General features: G+C 47.3%; 1 protein-coding gene across 18 annotated transcripts in view; it reads left to right on the forward strand.

The window, feature by feature from the left end:
* Positions 1-22,753, forward strand: part of ANKRD11 (ankyrin repeat domain 11) — a 230,768-nt gene that overhangs the window by 188,841 nt on the left and 19,174 nt on the right. For 15 of the 18 annotated variants that reach the window (XM_036275401.1, XM_036275400.1, XM_036275398.1 and 12 more), the window contains 5 exons: positions 5,277-5,415; positions 17,712-17,882; positions 18,090-18,293; positions 19,822-19,964; positions 22,577-22,724. In XM_036275401.1, coding sequence (XP_036131294.1) covers positions 5,277-5,415; positions 17,712-17,882; positions 18,090-18,293; positions 19,822-19,964; positions 22,577-22,724 — 805 coding nt within the window. Of the gene's footprint in view, positions 1-3,728; positions 4,489-5,276; positions 5,416-17,161; positions 17,256-17,711; positions 17,883-18,089; positions 18,294-19,821; positions 19,965-22,576; positions 22,725-22,753 lie in introns of those variants that run through there. The other 3 variants (XM_036275408.1, XM_036275413.1, XM_036275411.1) reach the window with 2 other exon arrangements.

Below are 22,753 nucleotides of genomic sequence, written 5' to 3' on the forward strand. Positions count from 1 at the left end.
AGATCATACTTTATCCCTCGAAGGGAAAAAAAGGAATTGAACCAAATCTGGTTCCAAGGGGGGATTTTATTTTTTGGCCCAGAAGTGCCATGATGTGATGATGAGTACATGCATCAACATTGTTCTTTTGGAGGTGCCATAGAAGAGTCATCTATGTTGTTGCATGTAACAGTGTCTTTTTTATTGCTGTGGAATATTCCATTTATGACTACACTAGAATTAATATATTCATTTGCCTGTTAATGGGCAATTGTGGTTGTTTTTTTTTTAATCTTCATTGTTGAATGTATTACAGATGTTCCTCGTTTTCCCCTATTGACCCCCTCTTCCCACTCCCGCCCCCCTCCCGCCTTTTCCCACACTTTTGTCTCTGTCCATTGGTTATGCATATAAATTCTTTGGTTTATTTCTTCCCACCCCCAACCCCTTTCCCTTTGAGGTTTGTCAGTCTAGCAACCAATTTGTACTTCTTAATCCCTTCACCTTTTTCACCCATTCCCCCAATCCCCCTCCCATCTGGCAACCAACAAAATGTTCTCTGTATCTAGGAGAATGTTTCTGTTCTGTCTGTTCATTTTGTTTGTAGATTCCATTGTCGATAGATATGTATACATTGCCATTTTGTTTGTTCATATATTTTATCTTTTTCTTCAAAAAGGCCCTTCATCATTTCATATAATAACGGTTTGGTGGTGATGAACTCCTTTAACTTTTTCTTGTCTGGGAAACTCTTTATATGGCCATCAATTCTAAATGACAGCTTTGCAGGATAGAGTAATCTTGGTTGTAGGTTCTTGCTTTTCATCACTCTGAATATTTCTTGCCACTCCCTGCTGGCCTGCAAAGTTTCTTTTGAGAAATCAGTTGACAGCCTTATGGGAACTCCCTTGTAGGTAGCTAGTTGCCTTTTTCTTGCTGCTTTTAAGATTCTCTCTTTGCCTTGAACCTTTTGCATTTTGATGATGATGTGTCTTGGTGTGGGCCTCTTGGGGTTCATCTTGTTTGGGACTCTCTGTGCTTCCTGGACTTTGTGTCTGTTTCCTTCACCAAGTTAGGAAAGTTTTCTGCCATTATTGTTTCAAACAGGTTTTTGATTTCTTGTTCTCTCTCTTCTCCTTCTGGCACCCCCAAGATGCGAATGTTGGCACACTTGAAGTTGTCCCAGAGGCTCCTTACACTATCCTCATTTTTTAAAATTTTTTTCTTTTTGCTGTTCTGATTGGGCGTTTTTTTGCTTCCTTATATTCCAAATCGATGGTTTGCTTCTTGGATTTACATACTCTACTATTGAAGCTGTGTAAATTATTCTTTATTTCAGTTAATGCCTCCTTCATTTCTGACTGTGCATCCATCATTTCTGACTGGTCCTTTTTTATGCTCTTGAGGCCCTCACTAAGTTTATTGAGCATCCTTATAAGCAGTATTTTGAACTCAGCATCTGTTAGGTTGCTTATCTCCATTTCGCTTAGTTCTTTTCTTGGGGTTTTGTTCTGTTCTTTCATTTGGGACCTGTTCCTTTGTCTCCTCATTTTGGCTGCCTCTCTGTGTTTCTGAGTATTACTTAGCGAGAAGTATGGGTCTATCTGAGACCAGATGCTACTTGTTTGAAAGAATTTAGGAAAACCTGAAGCAGGATCCAAGACAGGCCAATCCTATGGTTAAGCAACTGGCAACAGCTTAGGTGGGCCTGAAAGTTGGGTGGGGCGGGGCCTCAGGGAATCACCAGGGCAGGGCAACCAGTGTGAGCCAGGTTGCTGGAGTCCCAGATATTGCGACTGTCTGCCGCCCCAGGGAAGGGCTCACCAAAGAAACAAAGGCCTCTGACAGCACGTTTGTCCAGGAGAAAGCCCCCTCTCTCCAGCCCTCACTCCAATGCCAAACAGCTCTGTTCTTCCCTGTATGTCTCTGGTGCCCCTCAAGCTGCCTCCCCTCTAAGCTTAGAGGGAGTGAGTTCCATAAGTCCGTGCATGGGCCCTTTAAGGAGTTGCCTGGGGCTCCAGCCGCTTCAGCTTCCCTGAGCCTCAGTTCCTGCTGGTTTTACCAGCCAGAAGTTATGGGGACTTCTCTTCCTGGCACTGGAACCCTGAGTGGGGCATCTGGTGTGGGACGGGGACCCCTCAGTCCTCAGGGAGGACCTTCCCAGCAGAGGCATCCTCCTGATTTTTATCTACCACACATGGGTGTGGGACCAGCCCATTGGCCTCCACCCCTCCTACCCGTCTCGATGTGGCTGCTGCTTTAATTCCGTAGTTGTAGGACTTCCATTCAGCTTGATTTCAGGCGGTTTTGAGTGATGGTTGTTCTGTAGTTTAGCTGTAACTTTGATGTGGTTGTGGGAGGACGCGATACTGCGTTTACCTATGCCGCCGTCTTGACCGGAAGTCCTATTTTTTTACTATTGTGAATTAAACTGCTGTGAATGTTACTGTCAGTTTGTGAACATATGCACTCATTTAATTAACTTTATGAGAAACTCTCAAAGCGGTTTTGCCATTTCATCCCCACCAGCAACACCTCAAGTTCTAGTTTCTGTGCCACATCCTTGTCAACATTTCACAGTTAGTCTTTTTTACTTTAGCCATTCTAGTGGAAGTATTTAGATATCCTTGTGGTTTTAATTTGCATTTTCCTAATACAGAATACCTTTCCAAATGTTAATTTGCTGTATGGATATTTTCTTTTGCATAGTCGTATTTTTTGCTAGCTTAAAAATGTGATTTGCACCCTGCTGGTGTGCCTCAGTGGATTGTGCGTTGTCCCATGGATTCAGAGGTCCTGTTTGATTCCCAGTCAGAGCATGCGCCCAGGTTTCTGGCATGATCCCCAGTAGGGGGCGTGCAGGAGGCAGCTGATTGATGTTTCTCTCACATCGATGTTTCTTTCTCTCCCTTCCTCTCTCTCTAAAATATCAATAAAAACATTTTTTAAAAGATACATGAGTTGCTTTTTTTTTTTTTTTTTAAATCCTCATCCGAGGACATTTTTCCATTTTTTGTACAGATAGAGTGGGAGGGAGAGAGAGGAAGAGAGAGAGAGGGAAACATCGATGTGAAAGGGACACATCGAGTGGCTGCCACCCGCACGACCAACCAGGGCCGGGGACAAACTGCAACCGAGGTACATGCCCTTAGCGGGAACCGAACCTGGGTCTCCCCGGACCGCAGGCGGACGCTCTAACCGCTGAGCCAAACTGGCCAGGGCTGAGTTACTTTTTTTTTTTTTTTCCTCACCTGAGGATATTTTTCCATTTTTTGTACAGATAGAGTGGGAGGGAGAGAGAGGAAGAGAGAGAGAGGGAAACATCGACGTGAAGGGACACATCGAGTGGCTGCCACACCCGCACGACCAACCAGGGCCGGGGACAAACTGCAACCGAAGTACGTGCCCTCAGCGGGAACCGAACCCGGGTCTGTCCGGACCGCAGGCCGACGCTCTAACCGCTGAGCCAAACTGGCCAGGGCCTGAGTTGCTTTTTAATAGATGAGATGATTCTAGGCAACTTTGCCTAGGAAACACCCCTCCCAACTCAGGGCAACACCCAGTCTTATGCACTTGATCATAAGGGTCCCTGGGTCTCCATTGTCAAGTAGAGGACTATCCTCATGTGGAGAGACGTCATGTCAGGATTAATGTAGAACTTTATCACAGGCCTTTTCTGCAGTAATTGAGATGTTCATATAATTTTCTTTATTTTCTTCACGTGGTGAATTACATTGATTTTTTAATTTCTTGCATTCTTGAATACCTTATTATTTGTATGATCTTTTTTATATATCTGTATAGCAGATTCACCAACTGGGCCAGGAGTTTTCTTGGTGGGCGGGTGTTTTTTAGAGTTCGGGGTTTTTGCTAATGGTTCCCATTCTTCTCCCAGTTCTGTCCTGTGGGTATAGGTAGTGACAGATGTGGCTATATCCTGACATCTCAGGCGCACTGTGAGGTGAGATGGCATGTCTAGCATCTGTGTAGCAGTATTGGCCATGGCTCAGGCTCTGCCTGGTGGCCCCTCTTTGTACTCCAGATGCCCTTGGAACTGGCAGCATGTTCTGGCAGAGATCTTCCTGTTCACTTGAGGGTGTCTCTGAACTGCTAAGATTGGTAGATGCTGTAGCTGAATGATCAAGCTGGAGGATCATCTGGGCCACAGGAGGAGGAAATTCAGTTATGCTTGGTGTTGGGAGGTAGCTCCTCCGGGGAGCACCCCCACATTTAATGGTACTGTCCACTTAGGGGTTGGATCCAGGGTGTCCATATACTAGAGCCAGCAAAGCAGGGGCTTCTGTCATCACAAAGTGCCATTTCATTCACACACACAAACACAAATACATACTGCATTTTGGGATCTTGCTGCCCTACCTTCACCTCCCCTAGGACTCTGCACACTGCCATTTCCATATGTGACTTCACCTCACGTGGTACAGTACTGAACAGTGAGCGGCTGAATTTACATCCTCTACGCACACTGAGATCCGCATTTATCATCTTGAGGTGGGAACTGTCTTCCATTCTACAGATGATAACACTGAGGCAGACACAATGCTAGAATTTCCCAAGGTTGGCCAGCTGGTCAGAGTGAGGCTGGAATTCGGACTTGTTAGTCCCTACCCTGCAGGACACCCCAGCCCTGAGACTAGAGCAAGGAAGAGGGTGATGAGGACGTGTCCCGCCCACTCTCTCCAGCAAGCTCTTGCTTTGGAGGGAGTCATCTGCACTATGTTTGCAGGATTTGTCCTGAAGACAGCTTCTCAGTCTCACAGGCCTGTGGTGGTGTCAGAGACAGCATGAGCACTGAGGGTCATGTGAGACCACGTGGGACTATGCAAGGGGTGTCAGATAGGGAAGGAGGAGAATCCAGCCCATTCATGAAAAGGGAGGAGTGCAGCCTCTTGAGGGATGAACACCCTCCTGGGTAGTGGAAGCCCCAGGCAGGTGGGGCATCTGGGCCTCTTTATTCCACAGGGAGAGTTCATGGTGGAAATTAGGATTCCACTTTTCCACAAACCTTTTTAAGGTTCTTGTACCTCATTGTAACTTTTCCCTGGGAAAATGGGTTCGGGGGCAACTGTGTCTCATGGACAGGGCTCAGCTGCAGCTCTTGTCTGTGAGGGACCTTATGGATGAGCTTGGCTGTCTGGTCTGTAGAGGAAGATGGAGGAAGCTACATGTGCACATCTAAGAGATTTGCTTTAACTAGCACATAAATGAGACCATAGTAAATATGAGGATTTTGAGACTAATTTGGGAATGATGTCTGAAAGTATCACTTTCTTTTGTAGGATAAAGATAAAGTTTCTCTAACCAAGACCCCAAAGCTGGACCGAAGTGATGGAGGGAAGGAAGTGAGAGAAAGAGCAACCAAACGGAAGCTGCCCTTCACTGTGGGGGCCAATGGAGAGCAGAAGGACTCAGACACAGGTACCAGGAGCCCGGCACCGCCTCTGCCCCTCCTGCTGTCTCCTGTCCCTTTGCTCCCTCCTGAATGCCTCCAGGTCATCCTCACTTGGACCCTTCCCACATCATACCTGCCAGACTCTTCTCTTCCACAGAAAGTATCCTTGACCTTCATCCTCAGGGGTCTGCTGACACTGGGCCCCACCTGGGAGGTGGCTCCAAACCCATTTGAGGAGTCCTACTGCAGACCTGGCCCAGAGCAAGGCCTCACAGCTCCTTCTCTTTACCTGATGTTCAGAGCTACTTGGAGATGATAGGAAAGATTAACACACAGATAATTCACATAAGTGTGCAAAGTAGAAATGCTCCTCTGGTCCCCAGCATGCCCAGGGGACATCTGAGTGTGTATCTAGCCATGAGGCTTTCAGGCATTCAGTGCTCTTTTTAGTCCCCTGAAAGTTTTTCATTGGAGGTTAAACATGTTTTCCCTCAGGGCTACAAAGACATAAATTAAACCCAATTATTTGAAATTAAAGTCAAAGGGACCACTGAAAACAGGACCCAGTGAATGCAAGTCAGCCCTGAGTGTGAGAGTATGTGTACTTGTGTGTGCGGATGAATGTGTACACGTGTGTGAGCATGTGCCTGCACGTGAAGTGTGTACATGTGTGTATGTGTGTGTTGCATGTGTGCGTGCATGTCTCTGTGCCTTTGAGTGTGTGCATGTGAGGGGTTAATAATACTTGGTATGTGTACTTTCAAGTTGGTTCCATCTTGAGCTGCTCACTGGGACACGTGCTTTGTCCAGGCAGTAACCCAGCTTCTCTCCTGCCAGCCCACACTTTGCCTTTTGGTCCTGGTGCCCAGGGCCCTTCCCAGCCTGCTGGCCATCTGACTGCTCTGCAGACTTGTAGGCCGGTCACAGGCCAGGGGTGAGAAAGGGCACAGAGCACGCAGAAGGCCTCGGAGTCTGAGTGAGCCCACAGAGCTGTGAGATGGGCCCTGACTTTCCCACAATGCAGCCACAGGATAAGGAGCAGAAGCCCTGCAAAGATGGGACATGGTGATGGGCTTCCTGCATATAGGGTGTGTGTTAGGTACTGAAACAAGATAAACGTAAGAAAATTGGGAGAAAGGGCAGAGGGAGCAGCCTGGAAAAATTGTGTCACAGCATTTATTCATGAGGTCACAGGTCCCTCACTCACAGCTTCCTGGGCAGGTGCTCCTCAAGGGAGACTGTTAAAGGCAGAGTGTTTGGGTAGTTAAAAGCCAGTGAAATGGGTTTGATTTTGCTGGCTGGGATATAAGGAAGATGGTATGGACCAAGCCCATGGCTCCTGTCACTGAGCAGGCACATTTGGGATGGGAAGGGATGGGTGTGCAAGGGGAGGGGCCAATACTCCATGGAGCAGTGGAGCAGAGAGAGGGTGTGGGTACATGTGGACATTGGGCTCCCATAGAATGGAGCAGTGCTCACAGGGATTCTGTGACTCAGGCTTATCCAGAGATCAGACCGGGCCTGGATATTCTCTCCTATTTTTAATGCCTGTACCTGTTCTAATTGTGGAGGGTGTGCTGTTGCTGTTGGTTATCAGCTGCCTGGATGCTGGGGGTCTAGAGGTTGGCATCAAACTTCTGTGATGGTCCCGTGAATCCCCGGAGCCTTGCTTTCAGAGTTGAGGAGGCAGTGTTAGAGCTCCCACCTCCTGAGAAAATATGCTGCCTGAGCAGAGGTTATGCATCTTCATTCCTGCAGAGCATGCCTAGGGGCAGGCATTCTTGGCTACCCATCCTGTCTAGTTGGTAGGATTTCTTTTGCAGGGCCCATTTTATCTCTTTAAAACATTTTTCATTTAATTTATTAGGGGGACATTGGTTAATACATTACATAGGTTTCAAGGACCTATTTTGTCCTGATGGTAGCTTTTCGGGTCTGTGTGTTCCAGTGGGCCTCACTGATTAGAGTGTTGATGGTTGGCGTCTTCTTCGAAGGAGGTGTCCACACTAGTTCTCTGGGGTGTCCAGAAGATTCTTGGGGCATTCTGGGAGTGCTCATGTTTATTCTTCTGTGAGTCAGAACCCAGGTGAGGGCAACAGGGAATTTGGTACTTGCACTTCTGTGTTTATTTCCCTTTTGGGGGCCGATTTTAATAACTTTCTTATATGTCTGCTCTGTTAATATGACAAAACTAGATTTTCCAGTGAGATGATTCTGGTTCTTGGGTTTGTCGGGTATCGCTTGTATTAGGAACCTCTAAACTAGCTGATCTTTGTGTACCACACACACCAGTGGGAGACTGTCTTCTGCCTGGCCCTTGTTACCTGTCTTCTTCCTACTTTCACTTTCTGGTCAGCAGGAAACCTGAGCTGGGCATTAACTCCTTACTAACTCTAGGAGCATTTCTTGCACAGAAATGGAGTAAGATGGATGAGACTATTCTCTGAGTGGTACACAACTCTGGCAGCTGCTGCCCCCACCGCAGGGCTGTGCCTCCAGCTGTGAGGAGGTGAGAAGCCACACAGGGGAGAATTATTAACTCTGACAAGTGACTGAGATAGAGAGATATATATGCTGGTCCCTTTGGCCTAAAGTAGGGTCCTCAGGAGCAACAGACGTGGAGAGGGCACCAGGTCTGTGCTGCCCTGCATCCTGATTCTTCGTGTTCCTCCAGCACCCTCTGCTGGGAAGATGTGATCCAGCGCTCTCTACAAGGTGGACACAGCAGAAGGCTCCAGAAGTTGGGGCTCTGAGTGGCAAATAGTGAGTTTCCCTGACTGTGCCCTGAGGTGACAGAGGCTGCTGAGCTTCCCCCAGAGACCACTGTGCTGCCTAAGAACCTTCTTCTGTTTCCCAGACCCTCAGGAGCTGCTCCACGTGACCCAGCCCACAGGAGGCAGGTGTCCGCAGCACCCGCAGCACTTAGTCAGGGTTGGGGGCAGCTTGCCAAAAACAATACCCATCTGTGGTGAAAGCTGGAAATACTCTGCACATCTAAGCCCAATCAAAGCAAATTCACCCTGACGTGGTTTGTCATTTTGGCTACCCACATAGCACCCTGGGCAGTTCATGTCCAGGTGAATATGAGTATGTGGCAGGAACTACTTCTGTGTCCTTCAAGGAGCTCTGGCCAGAGTGTGCCCCAGAGCCAGGTCTCTGTTAGGGCTGGACACAGGCTGCACATGCTGTATCTTGGCTGTTCCAGCCTAGGGCCGAAGCAGGTCTGGCTCTCTGTCGAGGCAGAATAAGCAGGCCACTCCAGCAGGACAACTTTTCTTAGGCAGGTCTTTGTAGAGGAGGCTCAGCCTGCCCAAGTGCCTACTACTAGTTTTGTTGTAAAGCATTTTACCACTTACAGTGTTCACAATGAAATTGTGTGATATCTGCTACTTGCTTCAATTTATACTATTTATGTGTTCAAATTTTCCCAGAACTTGAAAAAAACCTATAAGTAAATATTGTATAGGTTGGTTTAGATGATTACCTACTCTCTCCAGGTTTCCTACATAAGCCTTTTATCCATTACAGTTTTCTATCCCTTAGTCTGAACATTAGTCTACTGCTTCCTACTTGGAACACAGGTGGGCCCTGTTTGTCCCTTGAGGCCACATGGGCTCCCCATCTAGAGCTTCTCTGCCAGAAGCATCAAGAGCTAGCAGCTGCCTGTTCTCAACACCTGAACGTGTCTTTGGAATGAGGAAAAATTAAGATTTTCTTACTTCACTTTTACATTGGGAGTAAGACTTGGCTCTAGTATCTGGGGTATTTATTCACCAGTACTGAAATGTGAGCTCACTCATTTAGTGTTTGAGGTTCAAGGACACTTATTTACTGAAATCATGATCACCCTGGTTCTGTAAGATAGGGATGTACTGGCTGTTGTGACTTCTCGGGGGCTGTCCCCTGTTTGTGAAAGGAAGACATTATCTCTGCTGCTGGCATCTGCAGAACTTCTTGGAATCCAGAACCATGCCCTGCTGTGAACTGGAGGTGACTTTTGCATGACGATGAAGGGGCTTCTGCTTATTCACCGAGTCCTTGACTGTGGCAGAGGGGGAGCAAAGTGGCAGCATGGGAAAGTGTGTGACACCTCTGTGAAACCTCTGGCTGTAAAGGGCACCTACCACCCACAGTGTGACCCTAGGAGCTTTCAGGACTTGGCTGATGCATATGACAGTACTCCCAAAGCTAGAAGGACTGGGGTAGGATGCTTTAGCCACATGCAGCAGAGAGCCCTGCTTTAGTGTGCACTGGGTGCCTGATCACCTCACATCTCAAAGTGGAGTCGAAAAGAAGGACAAAGCTGGGCCCATTTCTCTGTAGCTTTCTTCTCACACCATGTGGCTAGACTTAGGTTCTGCCAATTCCTGACCCACTACTGCCATGGAATAAAGATTAATTCTGTTATGCAGAAAAGAGATGGGATGTGGATGTTGGTGAGCAGCCAGTGAGGCTACAGGGCAGAAGGTAAAAGGAGCCCAGAACCCGCTTCTTCCATGATGTTTAGAGTTGAGAGTAAGAGCCTGGTTTATCTGAGGAACCATTTTTGGTCTCTCATAAAGAAGCATATCCGAGTGAAATGTTTTCAAATAATTAAGAATTCCTCTGGTCAGGCCACAATCCAATCATTTTCCTCTCTAAATGTGAGCAGCTTCTTTTACAAAAGGGAGTTTAAACTACCAAAAGAAGATTCTCTCTATTTAAAATTCTCTATTTCCCTCAGTTGCAAAAAAGGTTTGACTCTACAGGGTATCATAGTCTCACTCAGGACCCCTCATAGGCGCACTCCAGCAGGTAGCCAGAGCCCATTCTGTCAACATAGTACAGGTGAGTCAGGGCCCCACAACCACTCCAGTGATTTGCTGGGAGGACTCCTGGGACCCCTCATATAGTCCTGCTCTTGCCTGTAACTTGTTTACAGTGACAAGACACAAAGTAAGGTTAGCTTCTGGTCCTCCCATGGAGTCACAGGACTACTTACTTCCCTGGGTTTTGAGGACACTTAGGAGTATAGTCAACCAGGGAAGGTCATAGACGGGAGGGCACAGGAGCCTGTCCCGGATGCATCCTGGTGAGACGTGGGACTTTGGGTGTATTTCTTAACTTCCCTATGCCAATCAATGTTTTCATTCGTAAATCTCTAAACTGCGAGGAGTTTGTGATTCTGACCTATGAAGTTGTGTGTGTGTGTTGGGGGTGGGGGGTGTGACTTGCAGCGAGTGCTCCAGTCAGCTCTCAGGAGGAGTCTGGGTCAGGACATGGCCCCTCCACCAAAGCTGTTCCCAGGGTTGCAGTTGAAGACTGGTGCAGGCAGGCCCAGGGTCTAGCAGGATTGATGACATGGTTCAGGTGTGGTTGCAGGTTTGAATTAGTATTTTTTTTTAATTCTCAATATGTTTTGGTATAGTGAAAGTGACAGGCAGTGGTTGGGAGGCAGATGTCTGGGCCTTTTATGCTGACATCACTTTCTTATATTCTGGCTTCCTGGTCATGATAGCCCTCATTGAATTCCCATAAGCAGACCCAGCTGCTCCCTTCTTGGAGAGAAGAGATTAAGACCAGAGAAGAAGGGACTTGCTGAGCCACACAGAGCCCCCTTTTAAAAAATGATGAATGATGATAGTTTCTCAAAAAAAGAAAGAAGTTGATACAAATCAGGAAATTGGAAGGAGAAGCCAGTCCCAACTGCAGCCTAAATATTAGATGATGCCCTACAATGCTGGTTAAATGGCTCAGCATTCTGCTTGGATCCTTGGGTCTTCTATCTTGCTGCATTTGAAAATTGGAGTGTGATGCGTGAGTAAACATGACAATCCTTCATGCAACTCATTACCTGACTTTTTTTTTTACTTCCTGATTTGGATCATTTGTCTAGGGTGTGGGCTGTTCCTGAATCAGGGTTCTTGGTCTTAAGTACTTACTATATATTTCATGACTCTGAACATCAAGGTTGAGCCATATGTTTGGTGTGAAACGCATGTTCTTGAGGCCAGGTGAAACACAGGGAGGCTGTCGAGACAGCAACTTCCCCAGTGCCCCACCACTCTACCTACTGCAGACTTATCTGAGTTTTACCCGACATTACAGTGAACTTTATGATTTTACAATAGAACTTCTAAATGTTCTCCCATGGAGTAGAATCAAGATGGTATTGACAGCCCTGGCCAGTTTGGCCCAGAAATTGGAGTGTCGGCCTGCAGATCATAGAGTCACAGGTTCAGTTGAGGGCACGTACTTGGTTGCACGTTCAATCCCTGGCCCAGGTCGGGGTTGTGCGGGAGGCAACCAATCGATGTTTTTCTCTCACATCGATTTTTCTCTCTCCTAACCCTCTCTCCCTCCTTTTCACACTTTAAAAATCAATGGAAAAATATCCTCAGGTGAGGATTAACAACAAAAAAAGATGGTATTGACAACTTAGGATTTATGGTGGGTCATAGAAGTTACAGATTTCCCTTTTGGCAATATGGTGGACTATGTCTTTTGGAAAACCTCTGCCGGAAAAGCCTAGGAATTAAAGATGGTGAGTGATAAATAAGTGAGCATCTGAAAGTCCCCAGGGGCTGAGAACAGTGAGAGTTGGAATACATCTCTGCCCTGGCCACCACTGTAAGTCTGCTGGGGCAGCGGTGGACAGTCCAAGGGCCTCACAAGGTTAGGCCAATGAGAGGCCATGCCTGTGGACACTTCGGGCTAGAAGACACCATTCCTCAACTAAGGCACTTACTTATCTCTTCTGGACGGGGTGAGGGTCTTTGAGAAATCTTAGAAACTAACCTGTCCTGCCCTCTGTGTATACTGTCAGTTGGTTATGTGCTACCTTATGTCATTGGAAATACCTTGTGCTCCCTCCAGTCCCAGATGGGCATTGTGCAGTTTTCTGAGCTCCAGAATTCAGATGAACCCAGTTTCCCAATCAGAACTACAGACCATGATGAAGAAACCCATCCTGAAGGAGGTTTAGCCCCAGGGACTTCATGCCTTTGGATGATTAGAGAATGCAATAAGAGAAAATTGAAAACATGAGCAGGAAACAAGATACTGTCAAGAAAGATCATGTAGATTTTTAAAAAATATAAAATGGAATATGAAAATGAAAATTATCACTGAAATTAAAATTCAGTGGGCAGATTTTGTAGCTTATTAGATATAAGAAAGAATTAGTGAATTGAGAGTTATAACTGAATAATTTGCCTAGACTGAGACATAGAAAAAAGATAGGAGACATGAAAGACATTATGAGTTCTGTGTGTGGTGGAGGGACTGGGGCAGCGTTAGCATCTGGCTAAGGAGAGAAGTGGGGGCATTGGTGCTGGGAAGACAGAACTTCTTATGTCTATGAAAACAGGAGTCTTCAGTTCAGGAAAGATAGTGCATTATGAGCAAGGGAAAGATTACACATAAAAGTATTTTGTGATGAAATTACAGAACACACAAAAAAAAAAAAAATGTTAAAAGTGGCCAAGGAGAGGACACATTGCCTACAGATAGAAAGCCAACCTCCTAATAATATTGTGGAAGCCAGAAGCCGGCACCAACCCACACAACTCTGAACTCTTCTGACTGGTTCTAATGGGGAAACTTCCCCTAGACGCTCACTCCTTTCTGCCAGAATTCACTGTAACTTAGACAAGTCTTTTCTCCTGTGGATGCATCTGAGTTCTATTGAGAAGTGAGACTCAGTTACAGGAAGTGGACTCTGGACACCGACTCCTGCACACAAAAGTTCCTCAGAAACATCCACCCTTGCCAGTCCTACTCCCCTGGGAAAAGGCCTCATTCTAGTCAGACCACTGCAATAAAGAATGTTGAAGGAGTATGTTCCAGAACGGCTGAGATGAGGAGGAGAAAGGGCTTTAGTAGGAAACCCAGTAACGGCCTGATGAGCGTTGGGATTCTTGCTTGCATTTGCCAGCTGGGTGACCACATACCAAGAGGACCTGATAAAATGTGCACCTATTTCATAGAGAGCAAAAGTGAATATACACAAGAATATGAGTGCTGTAGAGATACAAAGTACTGTCACATCACCATGATTTCCTAAAGAAGATGTAGGAGGACTGGCCAGGCTCATGTGAAAACCATCTTTCATCCATCAGCCTAAGAGGAGTGCCACAGCTGACATTGGAATACCTGGAACACAGCAGAAATGAGGAAGACAGCAGACAGACTTGAAGGGACAGGAAGTGAGAATCCAGTAGGAAGACAGCCCTGCTCCAGCTGTTGGGATCATAGGCCCAGCTGTTTCCCACCCATGCTTTCCATTACTCTGCCTTCTCTGGAACTCTGCCTGTCATCTGCAAAGCCCTCAGAGCTCTTGAAAGCATGTGGAAGCTGCAGACCACAGGCGCCGCTTTGCAACCCTGGCCCCTCTGACCCCCCAATCTAAGCCTGGGGGACGTTTCATAGACCTACTTGTTATAGCCATACCCTCGACCTGAACTTGTTGCTTGCCTCTCACACGGAACTACCAGCTTTCCACTCTGAAACTTGGCAAATGCCCTTTGGAATTCATATAAGTTCTACTTTATTTCTGGTTAGATATTACAAACAAAATTTAGCGTAATGCCAAAGGAGGTTGTCAGTTGCCTCAAGTGTTCCTCCTCTTTTCCTGTACCCAGCATTGCACTGGACAGTGGGAGTGCTGGTTGGCCAGGGGCACGTTGCCCACCTGGAATAGGAGGCACATTGTGCACCCTCCTTCTTTTGAGGGATCAGTCTCACCTGGGCTGACCTCTGGGTTGGCCCTTCACAGCAGGACACAGTGGGCCAAGGCCAGGCGGGGAGGCATCTGGAAGAAAGGCAGTGGGATCACTTCTATAGTATTCAACAACACTCTGTGTACATTTTGATCCTCAGCTCTATGACCTCATTGAGGCTGGGCCAGAATTGAGAGACTTCTTCTGCAAGCAGGGCTTCTGCAGGCTCTCCCTCCACCCAGAGACTCACAACTCGGCCAGACTCAGACCCCTCTAGATACTGGTAGCTCTAGGTGCATGTAGAAAATGGTATTTTGCCATTGAGAAATTGGCACCTTAAATCTGATTACATTTGGGGTCTTTCCCTGTTAGGAAACATAAAACACCCAATTTAAGCCCAGGGAGGTCCCTGTGAGAAGGTTGCACCCTTTCCACATGTGGGACAGCCCAAGGCTCCGGTGAGGGTGTGAATTCACCAGGAGAGTGTCTGTGCCTTTCCCTCAGCATCATGGAGAGCACTTAAAGTTCATGGCATGGGAGAGAGGGAAGACACAATCCTGCCTTTGCTGAAGCTCAGTGACAGAATGGGCAGAGGGAGGGATGGTGGTAGGGTGTGGTGCTGTGCAGGGGGCCCCCCCGCCAACTGCCTGCTAATTGTCTCTGTACTCCACCTCTGACCTTTGTTCCTTCCTGAACTGCAGGCCAGGTGCCATTGGGTCCTGCTCTGCAACGAGGAACAAACTCTCTTGCTGCAGAGAAAGCCCTCTGGGTAAAATGTCACAAGTTCTCAGCCACCACTCTCAGGAAGTGTGGGTTGAGCTCCTGGAGGTCCCTCTCCCATCTTCTTGACCCCTTGCCTTCTGCTTGGTTCCTCTGGCATCTTAAAGTCGTTGTCGTATCTACCCTGAAGACATCCCACTCAGATCCTGCCCTGCCCTTCTGTGTCCACCCAGCACCACCAGCATCTGCACATAGCAGAGAAACTATACCTCTGTATTTATTCAGTGTAGTTAGCAAATGTCATTCACAACCAGGAATTCTCCACACTGTGCTTTCCTCGGGTTCTACTTTCACCCTCTTCCTAGTGAATTTCCTGTCTTCACAGCTGTAGGTGAGGAGGAGGCAATGGGCCTCTTGAACTGTGTGTGCTTAGTGGGGACACAGTAGGCAAGAGACCCTGAGAGGTTGGAGGCTGATTGTTTGAGACCAACCAGTGCTTCCTGGGAGACTGGGCAGAAGTGAGGTCCAGCTTACAGAGTATGGGGAGCATGCATGTACCTTCGTCCTGCCTTACTGTGAGGGAACTGCAGTGGACATTCAGAACCCTGTGCTGGAAATACCTCCTCAGTGGTGGAGGATCACTGCTCTCTCCATGGAGAGGTGCTGGTTGGTCTGTGCCTGTGGAGAGCTGCCAAGGAGGTGGGTCCGGCCTTCCCACTGGTCTTGTTTTCATCATTTTTGTTGTTAATTCTCACCCAAGGATATTTTCCCATTTGTTTATTTATGTATTTTTTTAGATACAGTGGAAAGGAGGGAGAGACATTCAATGTGAGAGACACATTGATTGGTTGCCTCCTGCATGACCACGACCGGGGCTGGGGATCAAACCTGCAACCCATGTACGTGCCCTTAACTGGGAATCAAACCTGTGACCCTTTGGTCCTCTGGCCGATGCTCTAACCACTGAGCAAAATCGGCCAGGGTGTTTCTGTTGTTATTTATACCTTGGCAATGGAAAGCTCTGTCATTTTCATCATCAGAACATGTCATGTAGGCTAGCAGCAAATAACCAAGTGGATAAATGAGAGAACGCAGGCAGAGCATGGGGCAGCTGCAGAGATTGGAGCATTCAGCTGTGTAAGAAGAGCATTTAAACAAAATGCCCTGATTCAGATATGACAGCTCCCAGTCATTTCAAAAGTGGGGTATAGCTTCTTGGAACTTACTGGAGTTCATTATCCTGTGCAGAGGCTTCCTCAAAGGCCCTTGACTCTGGGGTGTACCATGAGGCCCTGCTATTTGAAAAAGAGGTGTAAAAATTGTTGCTGGTGTCCTGACCAGTTTATCTAGTAGTTAGAGTGTTGATGTGCAGACTGAAAGATTGCAGGTTCGATTTCCAGTCAAGGACATGTACCTGGGTTGCAGGTTTGATCCCTGACCCAGTCAGGGTCATGTGAGAGGCAACCAGTCGATGTCTCTCACATCGATGTTTCTCTCTCTCTCTCTTCCCCCCCCCCCCCCACTCTATCTAAAAAATGGGTGGAAGAATGCCCTTAGGTGAGGACTAACCAAAAAAAATAATTGTTGCTGGTGATGGTGACCTGTAGTGCCTGAGTTATCACCTCAACTCATAAATCAGCATTTTCACCAATTTACAACTTTAGTTTTTAAAAAGGCAATTTAAAATACTTTCTAAAGAAATAGCAGTTTATGGAAAACTTTCTTTAAGAAAATAAAATATTACATGTTCGTGGGGCCTGAGGTGGTGAATAGTAGAAGGGACATTGTTCTGGGAAGGAGTAGACAAGATGGACATGTGATCTGTTTAGTCTGGTTTCACAAATGTCCCCACCTCTCTAGGGTCAAGCCCCAGCCAGGAATCCAGCTGAGTGACCTGAAGAGAGGGGCTCCTTGGATATGCTGAGTGGGAAGCATGGGAAACACCCCTTAGAGGAGAGTTTTAGAGACCCGTGTCTCTTTTCCTGCCTGCAGCTTGCATCCCGTGACCTAGAACACCCTGCAATATCTTGGCCCTGAATAGGGTCTTCACCCCGAAAGCATGGGCTTTGGGGGAGGGTTGTGAGGCTCTTGATGGACCCCCAATTTCCCCTCAGTAGGAGGGTGAGGTAAAGGAAGAAGGCAAGCATTTGGCTCCTGGAGTTGTGGGTATCTTTTCTCTCTCTCAACCCCTGCCTTTTTTAAAAGAAACAGCACATATATTTCTGATGAACGTTGACAGGGTATTTTATAATGGGTGAGATAGGTGGAGGATTTGCTTGTTATGAGGAGGCTGAGACGGGATGGCCGCGCTGTTCCATCGTGTCTTGTTAGTGCTCTGTGTTGATGCCTTTAGATGCCTCCAGCTCAGTCCATGTCGTGGTTCAAGGCGGGTTCGCTCCTCGAAGCGCCATGGCATGAAATGGAGGTGCCTAGAAGCAAGAAGAAAGGTACAGTACTGCAAGTCAGCCTTGATCTGTTTATGTATTTCTAAACTTTGTTTGCCATTTTATGTCTGTACTGTTTGGAGGAGGGACGGGAAGGAGGACTTGAATTACAGATACGTGTATTTAATAGATGGAGACCTGTCCTGTGTGAGCCAGGACATTGGTGATCAGCTGTCCCACCGCCTTGCACATGGTGGGTGGTCTGGGGAGGCACCTGGAGCTGAGTAAATGGTTGGTGGGGCAACAGCTTAGCAGGCTTCATTGGCTGATAAACAAGGTGTTGGAATTGTGTCTCACAGTTATTTCTGGAAAAGGTGATGATGGGCAGTAGGAATGCTGCCAACTCTTCTTTCCCTTTCCCTGTGAAGTGGGAGGCAGGGGCTCTGAAATGCCAGGTAAGGCTGGGTTCCAAGGACTCCATGGCATGAAATCTCCCCCCTCTCCTCCACCACCTCACAGAGAAGCAGGGTCCTGAGCGGAAGAGGATTAAGAAGGAGCCTGTCACCCGGAAGGCCGGGCTGCTGTTTGGCATGGGGCTGTCTGGGATCCGAGCTGGCTACCCCCTCTCTGAGCGCCAGCAGGTGGCTCTCCTCATGCAGATGACAGCTGAAGAGTCTGCAAATAGCCCAGGTGAGCCTCCATGGTGGTGGGTAGTGGGTGTTTCCTGGGACTGGAGAAATTCTCTTCTTTGGGATTGGGGATCCATTGCAAAGCTGTCCTCTTTCACTCATGAAGATGGCCCTGGTCCTGGAGGTTTCGATAAAGCAGGGACACCCCCAGGCCCAGCCTCACTGGCTCTTTCAGTAATGCTCCACCTGTCCTTTCTTTGGCCTGCAGTAGATACAACACCAAAGCATCCCTCCCAATCGACAGTGTGTCAGAAGGGGACGCCTAACTCTGCCTCAAAAACCAAAGATAAAGTGAACAAGAGAAACGAGCGCGGAGAGACCCGCCTACATCGAGCTGCCATCCGGGGAGATGCCCGGCGCATCAAGGAGCTCATCAGTGAGGGGGCGGATGTCAACGTCAAAGACTTTGCAGGTGAGCACACACAGTACCCAGGGGCAGGGCAGGGGTACCTTGCAGCAAGTTCACAGGAGGATGTGAGGCTGGCCTCCCCAGAGTCGTGGAGCCCTTTGGCCAAGTGTCATCATCCTGGCAGCAGTAGCCTTGACTTGGGATCAGCGTGGCAGGAGAAAGAGCCAGTCTCTGGGCCCATGTGGTTCTGTAGGTGTGTCCTAGGTACAAGTATAATTTGCTGTTCCTGAGATAGACGAATTAGTGTTTCTTGGAAAGTATTTCAAAATAAAATCATTTTATTTTTATAATTTTTAAGAGAATTGAGAAATTTTTAGCTATATTACTCTGCTATGTTATATAAAGCCCAGTTCTGTGCTAGAGGAATAATTTTTCCTGGCTTCTCAAGAGTGTTCAGGCATATTTAGGAAGTCATGTCGCCCCAGCAGAGGGTGCCTCTGTGCCTATCAGCCCAGGGACACTTTCCCATCTCCCAGGGAAGAAATGTCACCGCGAGACTCTCCTTTTAGTGTAGGATAAATGGTGTGCCTTCCTGACCTGAGATAGGCTGAGTGAGGGCCCCATGACTGCAGTTCAGTGGTGTCTTTTTTTTTGCGTAATTTACTTCCATTATGCCATGATGCACCATCAACATATTTGAGTTGTTTGTTAAAGGGGAATGAGAACGTAAGATGAGCAAAGCCATCTTCGTGCAGAATAGTTGTAGATTTTCCCCATTGTTGTAGTTGATAGTATCTGACTAAAACCTAATTTAGCACCCTTTTTTTACAAAAAACTTTTCTTTTTTTTTAAAATCCTCACCTGAGGACACTTTTGCATTTATCTTCAGATAGAGTGGGAGGGAGAGAGGGAGGAAGAGAGAGAGAGAAACATCAGTGTGAGAGAGACACATCAACAGGTTGCCAACCACACAACCCCAACCAGGGCCGGGGCCAAACCGCAACGAAGGTACATGCCCTTAGCAGGAACTGAACCCAAGACTCTCTGGTCCACAGGCTGATGCTCTGACCTTTGAGCCAAACAGGCCAGGGCCTATATCAAGATTTTTCACAGCACTGGAATTTTTGTCCAAAGGAGCGGCCCTGTTTGTACACTGGTGTGTGGCTATTCTACCTGGTGGCAGATTGAGGCTCTCTGGGCTACCGCCAAGGGAATTCTCCAGGTGTGGCCTCAACCATGTGCTCCATGGAGGGTGTGTTTCCAAAAATGGGAGGTTTTCTTCTCCATGTGTTGATGGATGAGCTAGGCTGAGGCTGCCCCTCATGATGCTATATGTTCACTAGACCTCCACCCTCACTGCTCAAGATTGTCCCTGCAGGTGGTTAATCTGTAGAGTTAACAAGCCAGATATCCCTGAACAAACAAGAGGCACTAAAGCACATTCAGGGCTTCCCTGGACCTCTAGCCTTTCATTGCAGAGCAGCACCCTTTAGGGCTTTGTCCTGTCTTTAGTGTCTTCAAAGTGCTGCCTTGAGACAGGAGTGACGTTCCTGAGGATTAAATAACATATGTCCTAAGTGTCTGTTTCCAGGCTGGACAGCGCTGCACGAGGCATGTAACCGGGGCTACTACGATGTTGCCAAACAGCTGCTGGCTGCAGGTGCAGAGGTGAACACCAAGGGCCTGGATGATGACACACCCCTACATGATGCTGCCAACAATGGTCACTACAAGGTGGGTCTCCTGTCTGACTTCCACATCGTTCTGTAGCTCCTGTCTCTCTGTCCTTCATGTTTGCTGGGTAACTGAGAAATGAATCTTTGTCCCTCACCAGAGCTGTCTTCTCTGACCAGCACAGCTTTCTCATCCTGGGTTGGAACCTGGATGGCCTCTCATAGTTTCAACAACCAGTATCGTCTGCAGTGTTTGTGACAGTGCCCTGCTCTGGCCATGCAGGTGTAGTTGGAATTTAATAGGTGAACGATCTTACCCATAGGAAGAGGGGCCCTAAGGATTGCTGCTGACCCTGTCCTTGTCCCTGTGGTTCTGTTAGACTAGGAAGGCCTTGACTGATGTGATGCTGAGAGGTGTAGTGAGTACCTCAGTGCACGGTTTCTCCTGAGAGGACTCAGCCTCCTTGGAGTAATGACTGCCTCCAGGTCTGAAGCAGGAGATGTACATGATATGCCTGGTACATCTTGTGCTACCAGAAAGCAGAATGGTTGCAAAGATGAGGAGGTCTTGCTGCAGTCATTACCAGAGTCATCTTGAAGAGGCCCCTGGCCAAAGACAAGACAGTTGAGCATGGTGAGGATGAAGACACCATAGACCAGAACACACCATGGCTGTTTGAATTCATAATGCTCCTTGTGGCTGCTCTCCCTGGTCATTTTTGGCAGATACTAGGGAACCAATAGCATCAAGAATGTGATGAGCATAAATTGACAAGTCACTGCAGGGGAGAGACAAAATGGGGTGGCACTCTTCAATGAAAAGTTTTCTGAGACAACTAGAGAAATCTGAACACTGATTATATATTTTATGTTAGGAATTATAATAAACTTACTAGGTAAGATAATGGCATTATACTTTCTTGTTTTTAAAGAACCTTTTTAGAGAAATATACTGAAAAATGTAATGAAATGTATGTGATTTAAAACACCTACGTGAGTGGGCAGGTGTGATTGAAATGAGACTGACTATGAGCTGGTAGATGATGAAGTAGAGCGGAAGGGGCTTGTCATTTGAATCTCTGTACTTTTGTAATTCTCATTTTAAAACTTTCTGTTATGGAAAATGCCAAAGACTAGAACATGGTAAGGGAGACAGAATAATGGCCCCAAAGATACCCCCATCCTGATCCTGGAACCTGTGACATGTGACCTCAAATGGTAAGGGGACGTCAGATGGGAGAAATTGAAGGACCATGAGGTGGGAGATGATCGTGCATTATCCGGACTATCCCAGTGGCCTTCAAGGGTCCTGACAACAGAGATCCTTTCCCGGTTGGGTCACAGTTGCAAGCAGAGGCTGGAGGGAGGAAGACATGAGGGAGACCTGACCTACACTTCTGGCCCTAGAGGCAGGGGCCATGGCAAAGGAATGCAGCGGCCTCCAGCAGCTAGGATGGCCCTCAGTTGGCATACAGCAAGGACACATTACCAGAGTCCCCCCACTGCAAGGAACCCTACACACATGGAAAGGAAAGAGCCAATACCACAAGTCACTTGGGTCAGCAGAAGTGATTTTGGACTTCTGACCTGGATTGTAAGACAAAGGTGGTGATGATTTGTTAGAGCAGCAATAGGAGACTGTCCTGATGAAGCAGTAGAAACTGTAACTACTGAGTGAAAATAAGAGTATGTAAGTAACAAGAGTTACATCCTTTTTAAAGATTCTTTGCCCGGCTGGTGTGGCTCAGTAGTTGAGTGTCGACCCATGCACCAAGAGGTTGCCGGTTCAATTCCTAGTCGGCACATGCCCAGGTTGTGGGTCTGATCTCCAGTGAGGGGCATGCAGGAAGCTGCCAGTCGATGTTCTCTCTCAGTGATGTTTCTATCTCTCCCTCCCTCTCCCTTCTTCTCTCTCTAAAGAAATCAATGAAAAAGAAAAAAAAATTGTTTTTAATTGTTAAAAAAAATAAAGATTCTTCTCATGCTCTGATCTCAAACTGAACTAAAGTTGAGATTGAACTTAATCATTGTACTTGAGTTCAGTGAATCGGTTGTCTTGGGCATATGAAGCACAGGTTGCTGATCATGAACAGTTGAACAGAGCTGTTGAAATGTCACCTGGAGTGTTTCTGTCATTCACATGACCATCCTTACCCATGTAAAATAAAGAAGAGATGATCTTATTTTCTAAAATAAATGAAAACATAAATAAATCTGCTAGCAGAAGCTTGGTCTTTGTTTCCTCTATTCTGTAAACCCCCCTCCAATAAAAAAAAAACACCAACTTCTCCCTAAGCTACCAGAACCCTTTGATGACCACTGGACCCTGCTGGATGGTGAGCTCATCAATGGCAGGAGGGGAAGATCCTATGTGAGAAGATTCTGAGAAAGTGGTCAAGTTATCACGAGGGTTGAGATCTGTGGGAGTTGGGATGGTTCTACCTGCAAAACAGCCTGGAAGAGGTACCAGGACTCTGTTAGGGTCCTTCCTGTGGAAGAGGCACAGGTCTAGAGACCCCACCAGAAAGTACACACCACTTCTGTCCCTCTGCCTGGGGGTTGTTCCCTGGTTAAGCTCAAGGTTCTCTGAACAAGATACAGCTTTACACAGGCACTATAGCACAGTTGGTGTTTCTCAGAACATGCCCTCAAGCACCTGCTACTGTCTTGTAGGTGGTGAAGCTGCTGCTGCGGTATGGAGGGAATCCTCAGCAGAGCAACCGAAAGGGCGAGACGCCGCTAAAGGTGGCCAACTCCCCAACCATGGTGAACCTCCTGTTGGGCAAGGGCACCTACACATCCAGTGAGGAGAGCTCGACTGGTCAGTGGCTGGGTACCAGGCTATGTGCA

Source organism: Molossus molossus, unplaced genomic scaffold, assembly GCF_014108415.1.
Source record: "Molossus molossus isolate mMolMol1 unplaced genomic scaffold, mMolMol1.p scaffold_m16_p_21, whole genome shotgun sequence".
Taxonomy (NCBI): domain Eukaryota; kingdom Metazoa; phylum Chordata; class Mammalia; order Chiroptera; family Molossidae; genus Molossus; species Molossus molossus.